Source organism: Haliaeetus albicilla, chromosome 29, assembly GCF_947461875.1.
Source record: "Haliaeetus albicilla chromosome 29, bHalAlb1.1, whole genome shotgun sequence".
Lineage (NCBI taxonomy): Eukaryota > Metazoa > Chordata > Aves > Accipitriformes > Accipitridae > Haliaeetus > Haliaeetus albicilla.
The window spans coordinates 6763817-6779716 of record NC_091511.1 but is presented as its reverse complement, the minus strand read 5'-3'; the positions used below and the strand labels follow the sequence as shown (position 1 = coordinate 6779716).

At 52.3% G+C, this 15900-nt stretch overlaps 1 protein-coding gene across 5 annotated transcripts; it reads left to right on the top strand.

Moving 5' to 3' along the window:
* The first annotated feature begins 5930 nt into the window (after positions 1 to 5930).
* On the top strand, positions 5931 to 13999 carry LOC138682681 (uncharacterized). 5 transcript variants are annotated; one of them, XM_069773964.1, is made up of 10 exons: positions 6209 to 6318; positions 7655 to 8139; positions 8821 to 8892; positions 9350 to 9421; positions 9624 to 9695; positions 9787 to 9894; positions 11096 to 11203; positions 11761 to 11829; positions 12523 to 12667; positions 13645 to 13758. In XM_069773964.1, the coding sequence occupies exons 2-10, from the start codon at positions 8031 to 8033 to the stop codon at positions 13664 to 13666; spliced, it is 777 nt and encodes a 258-aa protein (XP_069630065.1). In that variant the 5' UTR covers positions 6209 to 6318; positions 7655 to 8030; the 3' UTR covers positions 13667 to 13758. The 5 variants fall into 5 exon arrangements, with proteins under 5 accessions (XP_069630068.1, XP_069630069.1, XP_069630064.1 ...); XM_069773963.1 differs by lacking the exon at positions 7655 to 8139 and having other exon boundaries at positions 5945 to 6318; positions 13645 to 13757; XM_069773967.1 differs by lacking the exons at positions 7655 to 8139; positions 9624 to 9695 and having other exon boundaries at positions 5931 to 6318; positions 13645 to 13999.
* The last annotated feature ends 1901 nt before the right edge of the window (positions 14000 to 15900 follow it).

Sequence of the window (15900 nt, the reverse complement as noted above, 5' to 3'; positions counted from 1 at the left end):
TCTGGGCAGTGGCATGGGACACAGGGTATGTTTCCAGCCATCCAGTGGTTGCTTCCACCATTGTAAGCACATGGCACTTGCCTTGGCGTGTTCGTGGGAGTGTGATATAGTCAATCTGCCAGGCCTCCCACTGTTTATATTTCAGCCATCGCCCCCCATGCGACAGGGGTTTTTGCCGCTTGGCTTGCTTAATTGCGGCACATGTTTCACATTCGTGGATGACCTGTGCGATAGTGTCCATGGTCAAGTCCACCCCTCGATCTCGAGCCCATCTATATGTTGCATCTCTCCCCTGATGGCCTGAGGTATCGTGGGCCCACCGAGCCATAAATAGCTCACCCCTACGTTGCCAGTCCAGGTCCACCTGAGACACTTCAATCTTGGCGGCCTGATCTGCCTGCTGATTGTTTTGATGTTCTTCAGTGGCCCGACTCTTGGGTACATGAGCATCTACATGACGTACTTTTACCACTAGCTTCTCTATCCGAACAGCGATATCTTGCCACAGTGCGGCAGCCCAAATGGGTTTACCTCTGCGTTGCCAGTTGCCCTTCTTCCATTGCTGTAGCCACCCCCATAGGGCATTTGCCACCATCCATGAGTCAGTATAGAGATAGAGCACTGGCCACTTTTCTCTTTCAGCAATATCTAATGCTAGCTGGATGGCTTTCACCTCCGCAAACTGACTCGATTCACCTTCTCCTTCAGCAGTTTCTGCAACTAGTCGTGTAGGACTCCATACAGCAGCCTTCCACCTCCGATGTTTTCCCACGATGCGACAGGACCCATCAGTGAACAGGGCATATTGCCTCTCATTTTCTGGCAGTTTATTATACAGCGGGGCCTCTTCAGCCCGTGTCACCTCCTCCTCTGGCAACATTCCAAAGTCTTTGTCTTCTGGCCAGTCCGTGATCACTTCTAAAATTCCTGGGCGACTGGGGTTTCCTATGCGAGCCCGTTGTGTGATCAGTGCAATCCACTTACTCCACGTGGCATCAGTCGCGTGATGTGTAGAGGAAACTTTCCCTTTGAACATCCAGCCCAGCACTGGCAGTCGGGGTGCTAAGAAGAGCTGTGTTTCAGTACCAACCACTTCTGAAGCGGCTCGAACTCCTTCATATGCTGCCAATATCTCTTTTTCAGTTGGAGTATAGCGAGCCTCGGATCCTCGATATCCCCGACTCCAAAACCCCAGGGGTCGGCCTCGGGTCTCTCCAGGTGCTTTCTGCCAAAGGCTCCAGGTAGGGCCATTCTCCCCAGCTGCAGTGTAGAGCACATTTTTAACATCTGGTCCTGTCCGGACTGGCCCAAGAGCTACTGCATGAACAATCTCCCGCTTAATTTGTTCAAAGGCTTGTCGTTGCTCAGGCCCCCATTTAAAATCGTTCTTCTTCCGGGTAACTTGGTAGAGAGGACTTACAATTTGACTGTAATTTGGAATATGCATTCTCCAAAAGCCCACAACACCTAAGAAAGCCTGTGTTTCCTTTTTATTAGTCGGTGAGGACATAGCTGCTATTTTGTTGATCACGTCCGCAGGGATCTGACGACGCCCGTCTTGCCATTTTACTCCTAAGAACTGGATTTCCTGCGCAGGTCCCTTGACCTTACTTTCTTTTATGGCAAAGCCAGCCTTCAAAAGGATTTGGATTATTTTCTTCCCTTTCTCAAAAACTTCTTCTGCCGTGCTGCCCCATATGATGATGTCATCAATATATTGCAGGTGCTCTGGAGCTTCACCTTTTTCTAGTGCAGTCTGGATCAGTCCATGGCAAATAGTGGGGCTGTGTTTCCACCCCTGGGGCAGTCGATTCCAGGTGTACTGGACACCCCTCCAAGTGAAAGCAAACTGTGGCCTGCACTCCGCTGCCAAAGGAATGGAGAAAAATGCATTAGCAATGTCAATTGTGGCATACCACTTAGCTGTCTTTGATTCCAGTTCATATTGAAGCTCTAACATATCTGGCACAGCAGCGCTCAGCGGTGGCGTGACTTCATTCAGCCCACGATAATCTACTGTTAGTCTCCAATCCCCATTAGATTTCCGCACGGGCCATATGGGACTATTAAAGGGTGAGTGAGTCTTGCTGATCACTCCTTGGCTCTCCAGTTGGCAAATCAGCTTATGGATGGGGATCAGGGAGTCTCGGTTGGTGCGATATTGCCGCCGGTGCACCGTCGTGGTAGCAATTGGCACCTGTTGTTCTTCAACCTTCAGCAACCCCACAACCGAAGGGTCCTGGGAGAGACCAGGCAGGGTAGACAGCTGTTCAATCTCCTCCGTCTCCAATGCAGCTATACCAAAGGCCCAACGGTACCCTTTTGGGTCCTTGAAATACCCCCTTCTGAGATAATCTATACCAAGGATGCACGGGGCCTCTGGGCCAGTTGCAATGGGGTGTTTATGCCACTCATTCCCGGTTAGACTCATTTCGGCTTCCAATACGGTTAGCTCTTGGGATCCCCCTGTCACACCAGAGATACAGATGGGTTCTGCCCCTTTATAACTTGATGGCATTAGGGTACATTGTGCACCAGTGTCTACTAGAGCCTTATATTCCTGTGGGTCTGACGTGCCAGGCCATCGAATCCACACTGTCCAGTAGACTCGGTTGTCCCTCTCCTCCACCTGGCTGGAGGCAGGGCCCCTCTAATCCTGGTTAGAATATCTGTTACCCACTTTTTGCACATGTGAATCAGAAGTCCCTTCAAGAGGATCAGAAATGAGATCGGCCCATCTACTGCGCCCGGGGGACTGCTCACGGGAAACTGGAGCAGCAGTTTTCCAAGAAGAATCTTCTTTTCTGGTTGCTTTTTCTCGCAACTCCCGTACCCGTGAATCCAAGACTGAGGTAGGTTTTCCATCCCACTTCCTCATGTCCTCTCCATGGTCACGCAGGTAAAACCACAGGTTAGCCCGTCGTGTGTACTTTCTCTCTCCTCTCTCTTGGGCAGAGGAACGCTTACTCCCAATAACTGCAATGCGGGCCTGTACAGGTGAGGAGGAGGACATATCTACTTTGAATTGCTGGAACTCTCGGGACAATTCCTCTACAGCTGAGACACAGGCCCGTAGGGAGGAAGAGAGACTTCCTTCATATTGCCGGAGTTGGACAGCCAATTCATCCACCGTTTGTCCATAGCCTTCTTTCCAGGACATTACTGCCAATGAGTTGGCATAGGTTGGTGGTGCACTTCGTAGAAACTTCCGCCACATCGGTTGTGTGCATTGGACTTCATCTGGATCTGTGGGTGACTGCGCATTTTCTGGATCATTATAAATCACCTCCAGCACGGCTAATTCCCTCAGGTACTGGATACCTCTCTCCATGGTGGTCCACTTGCCTTGGTGACATGTAACTTCATCCCTGAAAGGGTATCTTTCCTTTACACCTAACAGAAGTCGCCTCCAGAGGCTGAGGACTTGTGTTTTTCTCCCAATCGCCTTGTCGATACCCCCTTCTCTAGACAGAGATCCCAACTGCTTGGCTTCCTTACCCTCTAATTCCACACTACTAGCCCCATTATCCCAGCATCGGAGCAGCCAGGTAACAATGTGCTCACCTGGGTGGCGGCTAAAATCTTTTCGCATGTCACGCAACTCACTCAGGGATAGAGATCGGGTAATTATTTCAGGTTCTGCCTCTTCCTCCTGTTCTCGCGATGACCCTGGTTCATCTTCATCTCTCACTGAGCGAACTGATTTCTTTGTGTGTTTCTTTTTCTGTACAGGGGCAACTGATACTGGCACAGGTTGGTTCTCTGGTTTAGTGGCAGTATCTGTCACCGGGGTAGGGGCAGCCATGGTACCTGTTGTCGTGGTAGGGGCGGCCACGGTGCATGTTGTCGGGGTTGGGGCAGCCACGGTGCATGTTGTCGGGGTTGGGGCAGCCACGGTGCATGTTGTCTTGTTTTCCATCTTTTCCCCCTTTTCCCCCTGGGGGTGCTGCATAGTATCAAGCAGGGTTTGGTAGATACCGGCCAGGGCCCAGCACAGTGTAGTGAGTTGTGTGTCTCTGGGGTAGCCACAGCATTTTCCTTTCAAAAATTCTATCACTTCATGAGGGTTCTGCAGTTGTTCGGGAGTGAACTTCCAAGTCACTGGAGGTGAGAAGTTCTCTAGATACCTGCCCACATCCTCCCACACGCCGTGCCACCCATGAATATCCAGCTTTGGGACAGATCTCTGGGTGGTACTCTTAAAGAGCCTCTTTGTAGCCCTAGACAAGACCTGAAACATAGTCAGGAGGCATAGCACTAACAGCACACAGGCTTGCGCATCCCAAGGATATTCAAAATTCTCGAAAACTGTTGTAATTAGTTGGAAAGAGAAAAGGGAGGGGAACGGATGGGGGGAAGTATCCCCCCCTGACTTCCCCATGGGTTGGGTGTAATTACCAATAAAATCCGACAGAAGGTGCCCAAAGTCTGGAAATGATATCACTGCCTCATACAGATAACAGCTTAACCTCATGACCAGTGATGTAATCATTTCACAAGTCGACATTGCCCAGTACAGCAAAATGATAATCCCAATCACTCTCCCAGAGATGAGATACGCAACTACAGGCAATACATAAAGCATATAAGAACTTACAAAACGCCACCATGTAAACAGCTGAATCAACATTGTGACTAACATCTATTTATCTAGTATAAGAAATGCGTATGACAAATTTGTTTCAACACGCTCTGGCCAGATCTGTCGTTATCTCAACCCTTCGTGCCCCACGTTGGGCGCCAAAAAGGACTGTCGTGGTTTCAGCCCAGCCGGTAACAAAGGACCACGCGGCCGCTCGCTCACTCCTCCCGCCCCCCTCCGGTGGGATGGGGGGAAGACGGAGGAGAGGAAAAAAAACCAAACCTGGAACCTCGAGGGTTGAGATAAAGGCAGTTTACTGGAACAACACAAAGAAATTGCAACAACAACAACGGTACTAATGAAAAGGTATACAAAAAGAGTGATGCACAGTGCAACTGCTCACCACCCGGGACCCGACGCTCTGCCACTTCCCCCACCGAAAAGAAGAGCCCACCCCCCGGCCCGCTCCCCCTTTATATACTGAGCATGATGTCACATGGTATGGAATAGCTCCTTGGCCAGTTCAGGTCAGCTGCCCCGGCTATGCCCCCCACCTCCCAGGTTCCTGTAAAAATTAACTCTATCCCAGCTGAACCCAGGACAACCGTCTTGTTGCTTTTTGTTGCAAAGCAGTTTGTCAGAAAATGTCTGGTGAACGAGGCTTCTCGTGATAGTTCGCTCTCTGGATATTCAGAAACAGGAGAGGGATGTAAGTTAACGTTTTTAAGCTGGATGGAAACAGCAGCTTGAATTTATTAAATGTTTTGGCACACGTCAGAGTAGCTCTGATAGCATCCTTTGCCTTCTAGCGATACTGGGTAAGGTCATGAATCTTTAGTCCCGTGCTAGGTTTTCACCTGCAAACACTTCCGTGTACTTCTTCCTGCATCTGCTTTTGTCCCTGTAAAACCAACAGCTGGTCTCTGGGTCTTTTGCTTTGTGGCCAATGATATTATTTTGTAGTTTAGTTCATCTGCGTTTCTCTCTTTCTCTCTGTCCTGTGAAAATTAACTCTATCGCAGCTGAACCCAGGACACTCTCTCAGTCCCTCTGTTTTGGATAGCTGAATAATCTCGTAACCTGTTAAGTAGAAGATTAACCAGGCGCCTATTCCTGTACTAAAGAATGCAATGTAGGAGCGAAAGGCAGAAGCGTCTCAATAGGACACATGTAAAAATGCAATGTCATTGACAGTTTCGGCCGTGTTTGGCAGTGGTGGTTGCTGTAGCCCTGTGCTAGCTCCGTGCTTCTAGCTCAAACTCGGTGCAAAGGTTGCCTGTGAGTTTCTTGCTTGGTTCTGCCTGTGCCTTTGGTTGGCTGGTGGGTGGCTTTATGCCTTATCTGGTAGGCTGATTTGTCTGCTTTGGGAAGATTTTGAGCTGTTGAACAGGTGGGACTGAGAGCAGGGAAGGCATCTGGCTTTGGGCTTCTGTGTGATTTCGTTAGTGCAAGGACACTGACTACTTTTTGGCTTATCCCTGTTGTTCAGTCGAGGTCCATCAGCCTCCAAGAAAAGGAGAAGTCTAAAGGCAGCATCCTCCCCAGCAAGTTTTGTTCTAGGCGTCAGTCTGCCTGATGTCCACTGTGGAACTGGCGCCTGTGAAGAATGATGATGAGAGGTGCTGGGACTGCTTTCTCGAGGAAGAGCTACAGGCTGAGCCTTGGGCCAGAGAAGTCCAAGCTCCCAGGGACGGGCCTGCACAGGCTATGTAGAAGACGGACCGCTGTGGATCGGGGTGAGAGCCCATTGCCTTTACTTGAGATCCAGTCTTCCCGTTGCCGATACGAGGTGTGGTGGGGTTGAAACTGAGTAAATCCCTGAACTGAGATCTGGGAGGCCGTTCCCGTAGTACCAAGGACTGCACCAGAAGCTCATGTCACAGTGCCCTTTCTTCAGCACACAGCTCGGCCTTGTGAGACTAGAGAATGTCCTGTTGCCTGTCTTTGTCCCATCCGATTCAGGGACTTCCTCTTCCAGGTCAGACGGCTCCTCAAGTTCTCAGATTAGTCCTTTCCTGGGAACTTTTGATACTTGCTAGGCAGTCTGTTTTCTCTTGAACTGACTGATCCAGCAGAACTGTGCTTTTGAAACCACAAATCTGGGATTTGAGGGCTTGTTGCACTCAGAAATAAAGCAGGCTGCATCAGTGTGACACTAGGGATTGTTTTGCACAATGAAAGCTCAAGTGAGGCCGTACATCCTTAAAGGCAGCTGTGGTTTAGACTAGATGAGCTACATCTGCAACCCTTCCTACCTCAGCGTGTTCTCTGGTGTTGTTAAGAGATGTGGGTACATAAAATGTTCCAGGTATGAACAGAGGACATCAAGAATTGCAGTAGTGATAAGATTTATTATTTTTTTTTTAAATGGAATTGGATTCCCACCTCCAGCTTTTGAAGTCATTCTATCTGGCAGTTGTACAGCAGGATTCCTGATGGTGCAGTTCCACCTGTGGGAAACAAGTTACAGCCTCCCATTTGCTATTGAAGAGCAGCTCAAATTGGAAATAGCCCCTGTTGCAGAGATGGACCCCATAATGCTGGACTCTAGAGTTGTTAGTGAAGACAGTACGATGAATGACTTCTTGAAGCTGTGTTTTCCACCGTCTTGTCTGTACCCTTGAACATCATTTCCCTGTAGTTACCAATTTCTTGCTCGTACATGAAATTAATGCTTGAGTTTACCTCCTGACTTGCTAAGCTTATTTTGCTTGTATTTTACCAAAAGATTGTGAAAATCAATTCACAATCATTCAGCAGCTGCTGAATTATTATCTGCATGACATCTTTACCAATGCTGGTGGGTACCAACCTGCAGCTGCTTACAGGAATTGGGCTTCTTCTCACTGACTAGATGGCAAGTGATGCTGTATCAGTCCCCAGATATGCAACACTGTGGGAAAGGAAAGATCTTTTAGTCCTCCTCCTGTTCTTCCTGTTCTTCCTCTTCCTCCTCCTCCTCCCCCACTAAATCTAGTGTAAAGCTCTCCATACAAGTCTGGCCAGCCCGTAGCCTCAGTAGCATTTACGTAGAGGAAATAACATGGATTTCTTTTTTTCCCCTCCCCTCAGCCCGGAGGATCCCACAGAACTGTCCTCAGACTCCGGGGCAGAGAGAAATCCACAGAAGAGCAGTGGCCAAACAGCAAGCACAGAAGCAGCTGTAGCCAAAAGCACCTGAGCCTGAGGATGGCAGGGAGCGTGCTGATGTGCAGACAGCTAGGATGCTGAAGGGGTCTTAATTTCATCTAAATCCACAACCTCAAAGCATGTGGGGGAGGGGCAGTGCCCCAGGGCCGTGGCCGCGGTGGGAAGGCCGGACTGTGAGGTCACAGAGCCCCGCTGTGCCACGCCGTGATGTGCAGTGCTGTGCCACGGGCACTGCTCCAGCAGTGCCAGCAGCGGCAGCGGCGGCAGCAGCAGCAGCGGCGGCAGCAGCAGCAGCGGCATGGTGCAGGCGTGGGGGGCCATGACCCCCACCTGCCTCATTATCCTCTTCGTGGTGTCCCTGCAAGCCTGGGATGTCGGGGCTGCTCCGTGGCAAGCGCGGGGATTAGGTAGGTGGGCAGGCGAGGGCCAGCACCCAGCCCTGGCAGCGTGGCGCAGCACCCACCACACCTCGGGGTGACGGCGGGGCTGGGGTCGTGGTGTGGCAGGGCTGTGAGAGCAGCGGGGCCGGGCTGGACCGGGTGAGTCGTGGCCAGCTCCACGGGCAGCGGGAGGCAGATGCCCCGCGGGGAGGTGCAGGGGGCTGCAGCCGCTGTGGAGGCATTTTCGAGGTGACCGGTGGGGCCGAGAGCGGCACCGCGGGGTGAGGAACCATCCCTCGAGCCGGCCCTGTGCTGCCCTGCCCCAGGGCAGCCTTCCCCTGGCCTGCATGTCAGGGCCAGAGCAGCACTGCAGGGGCCAGGCAATAGCCTGCAGGAGCACTTCTTCCCAGGACTGGTCACAGCCGTGCCCGGGGCCGTGGCTCTGCCGCTCCCCGGCTGAATGCTGGCTTTCAGCCTCAGGGACCCAGGTCCGTCCTTGGGAGATGTCTGCTCAGAAAAACAGGAGCATTCCTGCTCTAGCCCCACAGTGCTCTCCTCAGGTGAACCCAGGTCCCCCAGGCCCTCTGCAGCTTTGGAAATCTCCACCCATGTCTGGGTCCCACGTCATTACCTGCCCCCCCTCCAGTGACGGCAGGTCACTGGGAAAGAAGTAGATCACAGCTCTAATGGAAACGTGCTTGCTTACAGCTGTGCCTGTAGCCAGTGGCCACCCGACTGCTCAGCCGGATCTTGTCTGGGAGCCTCAGGGCAACCCCACAGGTACGTCACTTGAATGAGCGGGCATTTAGGTTTTAATATTCGTTCATATGAAATGTAATATTTTCTTGGCCGATGCTTAGACATGCAGAAGAGCAGGGAGGGAATGGGTCAGGCTCAGTGACGCGGCCTGGGGCGCTCTGCCTTGCAAAACATTCTTTCCCAGCCTCTCCGACCCTGCGCTGCTTCCAGTGCCTGCTGCAAAGCCAGCGGGCTTGTTGGGGTTGAGTTTAGAACTGGTGTGAGCTCCAGGGAGTCCTTTCTGCCGGCAGCGCCGTGCATGGTTTGTTTTAAACTGGCATGGTCCAGGCACCCAGTAACGGTCTGCACAGTGCTCCTGAGTGGCAGGGAGAGACGAGTGCCACGGAGCAATCCTGTGTTTGAACTGCATTTGTTGCTGTTGACATCTGAAGAAGCCTATTGAAATATTTCATGGGAGCTTCTCTGTTCTGTTTTACAGACGTGGCTGGACGCAATGGATATCCAGCTTCCCAGCCGGGTTCCAGGGCTGACGTGCAGGGAGATCGCATGGGTACGTCATGGCTTTTTACTTCCTTTGAGAGCTGCCAGCTCAAAGCCCGAATGTGAGCAAGATGTCTCTTGCAGGTGTGAGAATATAGACCTGCATCGTGTGTGCCATGTTGTTCTGTGATCCCCTTATATGTTCTGCTATTCAGTATGCCAGTGTATATCACAATGTATGATGGGAACTTCTCGTGGGTGTTTGGTTGCAGACGTGGGTACAGGGAGGGCTTTTCCAGCGTCTCGGCTGGGTCCTGCGCTGGAGCTCACCTGGCATCCCAGGGGTGAGTAGTCAGTCCTGACTGACTTCGCAGACTAAGCGCTCGTTTTCAGTATGTTATTCCTGAGAAATTTAACTTTATACTTTCTGTTAAGGTCCTCAAAGAGCAAAGTACAAAGCTAAAGCTGAAATAGGAAAATCTTCCCAGCGGTCACGAGAAGTCCTGAAGGAAATCCTGAAGGAATTGGACAAAGCAGCACATGGTGGGTATAACTGGAAGACTTGGGAAGCTGAGGTTTCAGATGCATGTATGGACAAGCCGTAGCCTACGCAGCAGGAAGGGATCGATCAGAGCCTCACTGCACTGTCACTCAAACTTCACGCCTTGCAGGTGCTGGTGAGCTGTAGAGATGGTGCAGAGTCTCTGCTGCCAGTTGTGGTTCAGCTGAGCCCCAGGGATGGCTGGTGCCCCAGTTATAGCGTTACTGGCCAGAGCTGTTCTGGGCAGATGTTGGTATCCAGCTGGCAGGAGCTGGCGGTGCTCACACCTCGAGTGTGTGAGGGACTTGGCTTAGGAGCTGATTCCTGATAAGCCATGAGAGGGCCAGCACCCTGCCAGTCGCTGGCGGGGAGAGTGCTCTTGGCCGGTGGACGGGATGCGCCGGGAGCTTGGGGTCACTGAGACCGGCAGACTTTGCCTGGGCTGCAGGCATCCCCTGGGCAGGATGGGAGCACCCTGGCTTCACAGCCTGGTCTAACCCCATTGTTGTCCTTGATGTCTGAGGACTCCCGGTGACACCTCGGGGTCAGGGACAGGTGAAAGCTGGACACCCAGCTGAAGGCCATACACCTAACTTGAAGGCAGCTAAAATGAAGGGCTGTGAATTCGGTGTCGGGTGGTTTGCCTGTCTGTTTCTAGTTGTGTTTTAGATAACTTGGTTGTGGTTTTCCTCTTGTTTTGGGGGACTGTGGGCTCTTGGCTGCCACTTGTGAAAGTGCCCAGAATATGGTAGCAAGAGCTTGCGGTTCAGTCCACCATGCGTGTCTGTTACCCTTACCATGTGGTGGAGTTGGTATGATGGGAAGTGCTTCTCAGAAGGACTCTTTCCCCAGCTGAACTGGTTACAGCATCTTGCAGTCTTCTGCGAAGGAAGTAATTTACCATCATCTTGCAGTTTGCCAAAAATGCACTAAGTGGAATGTGAACAAGATCACATGCAATCCCCTGCACTCTCAGCAGGTCAGGATTTGCTGTCTATTGGTAAACTGGAAAGTGTCTAGCGCTTAAATTTTTCTCCGTGAATGACACGTTGTTTGGACTAGTGACTAGGTGCACCCCCAAATGCCCAGGCTTTGTTTCTAAGTGTTATTAATGTATTTTGAGAAGTATTGCCTCCTGAAGATACCGCGTTCCTGATGAGGAACGGTTACTTCTAATTAAACCGAGCCACTTTCTTTCTAAAGAGATGGACCGTGAGACTGTGGAGAAGGAGGCGTTTCAGGACGGAGATAGTCACACAGTGCCAGTTACTGACGAAAAAACAGGGGCAGTTCAATCAACAGGCGTGCCAGGTAATTGCTGTCCTTCAGTCATCCAGTGTCATGAATCAAAATCACTGTGTGTCTGCAGCCTCTTCCCCTGGTGCCTGCTACTGCACATCTTGTCAGCAGCCAAACTATTAGTACAGAGCGAGTGTTCTAAAAGAAGCCAGGAACGGCTCTCTGAGGATGGCTGTCATCTCTGGGGTGTGGAGGTTACTGCCATCGGTGTGCCAGAGAGACACTCACTCGGAACCCTCTGTGTGGGTGCAGTGAGATGCTCACCTCCCACCGCACCCTGTTCACAGGAATTTCAGAACGTTGCCGTTTTGGGAATGAGGCCATCTGAGCCACCCTCAGCAGATGCTGGGAAATACAACTCTTAATTGAATGTGCCTCCTGCAATGCCTGCATCCCAGAGCTTGCCCTGAGTCCCCCTAAGCACAACAGAGGGGGATCCCTCCTGTGAACTGAGGTCCAAAGGGATTCACTGACGGATCGGGCATGGGCTTAGAGAGAACCTGTGCCACCCTCCTGCACCTTCTGTGCCTGACCATGCTGAGGCTTTACCTTTCTCTGATTCTTGGCAGTGGCAGTGCTGTCCAGCCCTGGAGAAGCCCACCACATGAGGAGATATGATTTTTTTCCAAAGAATCCAGGTAATTAGCAGTCTTGCAGGGGGCCATAAGGGGGAGACAAGTCCTGAAACCTGGGGGCATGCAGGCTGTGCCCGCGCTGGAGAAAAGGTGAAGAGGGAGAACGAGGTTCAGGTGTCTCCTGAGAGGACCTGACTCCATCCCCTCGGGGTGTGGGTGCTGGGCTGGGCAGAGAGCTGGGGGTGGCACTCCCTGATGCAGGGATGGGTTTTGTCTGTGTTGCTCAAAGGAACGAGTGGTCAAACAGCTGCGCTCCCCCACATGCTCTCCATCTGGCCTCATGAGTTCTGTTCAGTGGGACAACTTGTCCCAAAGGGCCAGAGAGAGCCTCCAGGCAGCACCACTAGCAAGCCTTGGAGAGTGAAGGTGGGTGAGCGCAAAAGAAATTGTGTGCAAATGTGACGGGTGGCCGAGAAGGGGGAGCAAACCCGTGACACTGGGAAAACTGGATTACGGCCATGCCAGAGTGTAAGCAAAGCTCTGAGGAGAAAGAGAGGCTCCAGAGTGCATTAATTTGCAACGGCTTTGAGAGTTTCCTTTGCTTCTACTGAAACCAAGGAAACGTTGCAGCCTCAGCATGTTCGCTGGTGCAGAGATGCTAACAAAGTGAGAAAGACCATTTCCTGGCAATGTCAGACCTCCTGTGAGATTACCAGCAGCGTGTGGACACACTAATGCACAGAATTGTTCCTCCAGGTGCAGATGGCAAGAGAAACACAAATGCTATGGATCCTCAAGATTTCCGGTACTACTGCATAGAAGGCGCCGTGGCAGTCTTGGGCTCTGTGCTGTTTGGGATGATATTGTGTTGTGTGATCCGTCTGTGGTGGAAGAGACGACGGTGAGTTGTTGGGAGGATTTTTTGCCAAACTTCTGTATTAGATGGCTGCTATGAGCCATGAAACATTTAGAGGTAGGGTATTCTGGAGTGCCGAGTCAGTTACCAGCCAAACTCTACTGAGATTTCTGCTGTAAGGTGTTTTAACTGGCCTCTCAATTCACATGGGCACTCTTTTCTGAAACCCCTTCCTCCTGGGGCAAGTGTTAGTTAAAAGTGACCCTGCCTCGACAAGAGCAGACCCAGCAACAGACGGAGGCAGACACAGCCATAAAAAGTGAGAATTGCAATCGTGACATCTGCCTGCCAGTGCACCTACCAGCAGAAATCACCCTGTTAGGTGATGCCGTAAATCCCAGAGGTTCACCTCGGCCAGGGTGTCCCAGCAGCTCAGACCGTGGTGAGGAACCTTCCCAGCTCTCGGCCTTGCTTTGGAGAAAGAGAGTCAGCCTGTCCCATCTGCACCTGAGCACTGCCAGCATGCGTGTTCTCAGCACAGGCAGGGTTTTTTCTGTGCAGGGGTACGTATCTCTTTGGACACGTATTGTGAAAGGAGGATGGAGGGCACGTCACTGAGCAGAGAGCTGAGGCTGTGCCCTTGTCTGGTCAGGGACGGGCAGGGCAGCCGAGTGCTGGTCTCTGCCAGGCACACTGAGAAAGGCGAACAGGAGGCTCTCCTGGCCCTGCAGTGCTGTGCCCAGCTTTGGTCCCCTCGGTCTGTCGCGGGCAGGTCTCCTTCCAGGCACGTGCAGAGCAGGCAGGTCAGGATGGTCAGGGCCGAGAGGAGACGAGCCGTGGGCAGGCGAGCGGAGCCCCAGACGAGGGGTGCGGGGTGCCCCGTTTTCTGCACGTAGCTCTCCATGCCCACAGCTCCCAGGTGCAGCCAGGTGCCCGCACCCCACGGGTGTGCTGCCCCGCACCCTCACACCCGCCCGGCCCCACAGCCGCGGTGGGGCCTCAGCAGCCTCCTCTCTCCACAGGCGCCTCTCCGCAGCTTCGTGAGCCCGTGCAGGAGGTGGAAAAAAACGGACGCCTGAAAGCAGATGACAGACGACCCTTTATTGCTAAAACACACACATATTTATAATCACATATTCTGCAAAGTCATTGTACACGCTGAATTGGGTTTGTGTGGCAAGGTTTTGGTAGCGGGGGGGGTTACAGGGGTGGCTTCTGTAAGAAGCTGCTGGAAGCTTCCCCTGTGTTCAAGAGAGCCCATACCAGCCAGCTCTAAGACGGACCCGCCGCTGGCCAAGGCCAAGCCAATCAGCGATAGTGGTAACGCCTCTGTGATAACATTTTTAAGAAGGAAAAAAAAAAAGTTGGGACATTGAGAAACAGCCGCCAGAGAGAGGAGTGAGAACATGTAAGAGAAACAACCCTGCGGACACCAAGAAGGAGGGGAGGAGATGCTCCAGGCGCTGGATCAGAGATTCCCCTGCAGCCTGTGGTGAAGACCCTGGTGAGGCAGGCTGTCCCCCTGCAGTCCATGGAGGTCCACGGTGGAGCAGATATCCACCTGCAGCCCGTGGAGGACCCCACACCGGAGCAGGTGGGTTCCCGAAGGAGGCTGTGACCCTGTGGGAACCCCGCGCTGGAGCAGGCTCCTGGCAGGACCTGCGGATCTGTGGAGAGAGGAGCCCACAGAGCAGGTTTTCTGGCAGGACTTGTGGCCCCGTGGGGGACCCACGCTGGAGCAGTGTGCTCCTGAAGGACTGCACATCATGGAAAGGACCCATGCTGGAGCCGTTCGTGAAGAACTGCAGCCCATGGGAAGGGCCCACGTTGGAGATGTTTGTGGAGGATTGTCTCCCGTGGGTGGGACCCCACGCTGGAGCAGGGGAAGAGTGTGATGAGCCCTGCCCCTGAGGAGGATGAAACGGCAGAAAATAACGTGTGATTACTGTAAACCCCATCCCCGTCCCCCTGTGCCGCTGGGGGGGCTTGGTAGAGGAATCCGGGAGTGAAGTTGTGCCCGGGAAGGAGGGAGGGGTGGAGGGAAGGTGTTCTGAGATTTGGGTTTATTTCTCATTACCTTACTCTGGTTGATTTGTAATAAATTGAGTTAATTTTCCCCAAGCTGAGTCTGTTTTGCCCGTGACGGTAATTGGCGAATGATCTCTCCTGTCCTTATCTCGACCCGCAAGCTCTTTGTTATATTTTTCTCTCCCCTGTCCAGCTGAGGAGGGGGGAGTGATAGGACGGCTTTGGTGGGCACCTGGCGTTCAGCCAGGGTTAACCCATCACACACACGCACAAGCATAGAATATGATTGGTTATACCATCACTGTACACGCGCATAACATAAGGCATAATTGGTTATACCAACTAAAACATGCGAAACTTGTCTCAGTCTAATTGGTCAAGATAAACTGCCGAATTGAGGTTCTTTGTGCCAAGTTCCCTTTATCGTGGAATGCGCGCTCGTGTTCTTCTAATTGGCTTTGTTATCATATTCTGTTCAAGGTCTTCTAAAGGCATCTGGAATGCTCTTGTGACCGTTAGCTAAATATGTTCCTACAACTCCCCTTTTTTGTTTTTCGACAACTAACACATGCTGTATTGCCTTTTGCAAAGATCTGCGAACACAGTTAATTAAATGCGGTAAAAGCAACATTACACCTAATAAAATACATAAGAATAAAAGAAACCCCGATTTTTAACAAAGATACAAACCAACCCCTAAGTCCCCATCCCGCAGCTAAATGCTCTAAGCCGAAATGACAGCTTGCTTAATTGCGTTAAAGCTCTCGCAGCTCCTTCTTGCCTCTGCAGTTCTGTTATCTTGTTGCTTCATTGCTCCACTTTCCAAGTTCCTCACGTCCGTTGTTTTTCTGGTGGTTCAAAAGTCCGAACGGACTGCAGCTGTCACGTACTCCGGCCCGCTCATGCTAACTGCGGCCTACTTACGCTAACTCTAAATAATCGGGCTCAAAGAAATGTCCCCCATCTTCCATGAAATCTCCCACAAGCCCGCCCGACACCAGCAGCTGCTCCTCGGGCCTGGACAGCCCGAGCAGCCGCCCCAGCCCCCCGGAGAGCTGGACCCGACAGCAGGAGCCATCACCTGTGCCTGGAAAACCGGCCCGCCTGCCACAGAGCAGCAGGGAACGGGCCTCCGCCAGCCCGGACAGCCGCCCGGCCCGCCCGCCTCCACCCCGGCCCTCATGGCTGTCCAACTCAGCCAGCCGGCTGTCGCGGGACCAGCCCGGAGACCTCGAGCCCCCCGAGGACTT

Bases quoted from the DNA above. Each gene is read 5' to 3' on its own strand.
- LOC138682681 (XM_069773963.1), top strand. From the start codon at position 6,189: ATGATGATGAGAGGTGCTGGGACTGCTTTCTCGAGGAAGAGCTACAGG. The intron at 6,319-8,820 runs GTGAGAGCCCAT...GCTTGCTTACAG, and splicing joins ACGGACCGCTGTGGATCGGG to CTGTGCCTGTAGCCAGTGGC. The intron at 11,830-12,522 runs GTAATTAGCAGT...TTGTTCCTCCAG, and splicing joins TTTTTTTCCAAAGAATCCAG to GTGCAGATGGCAAGAGAAAC.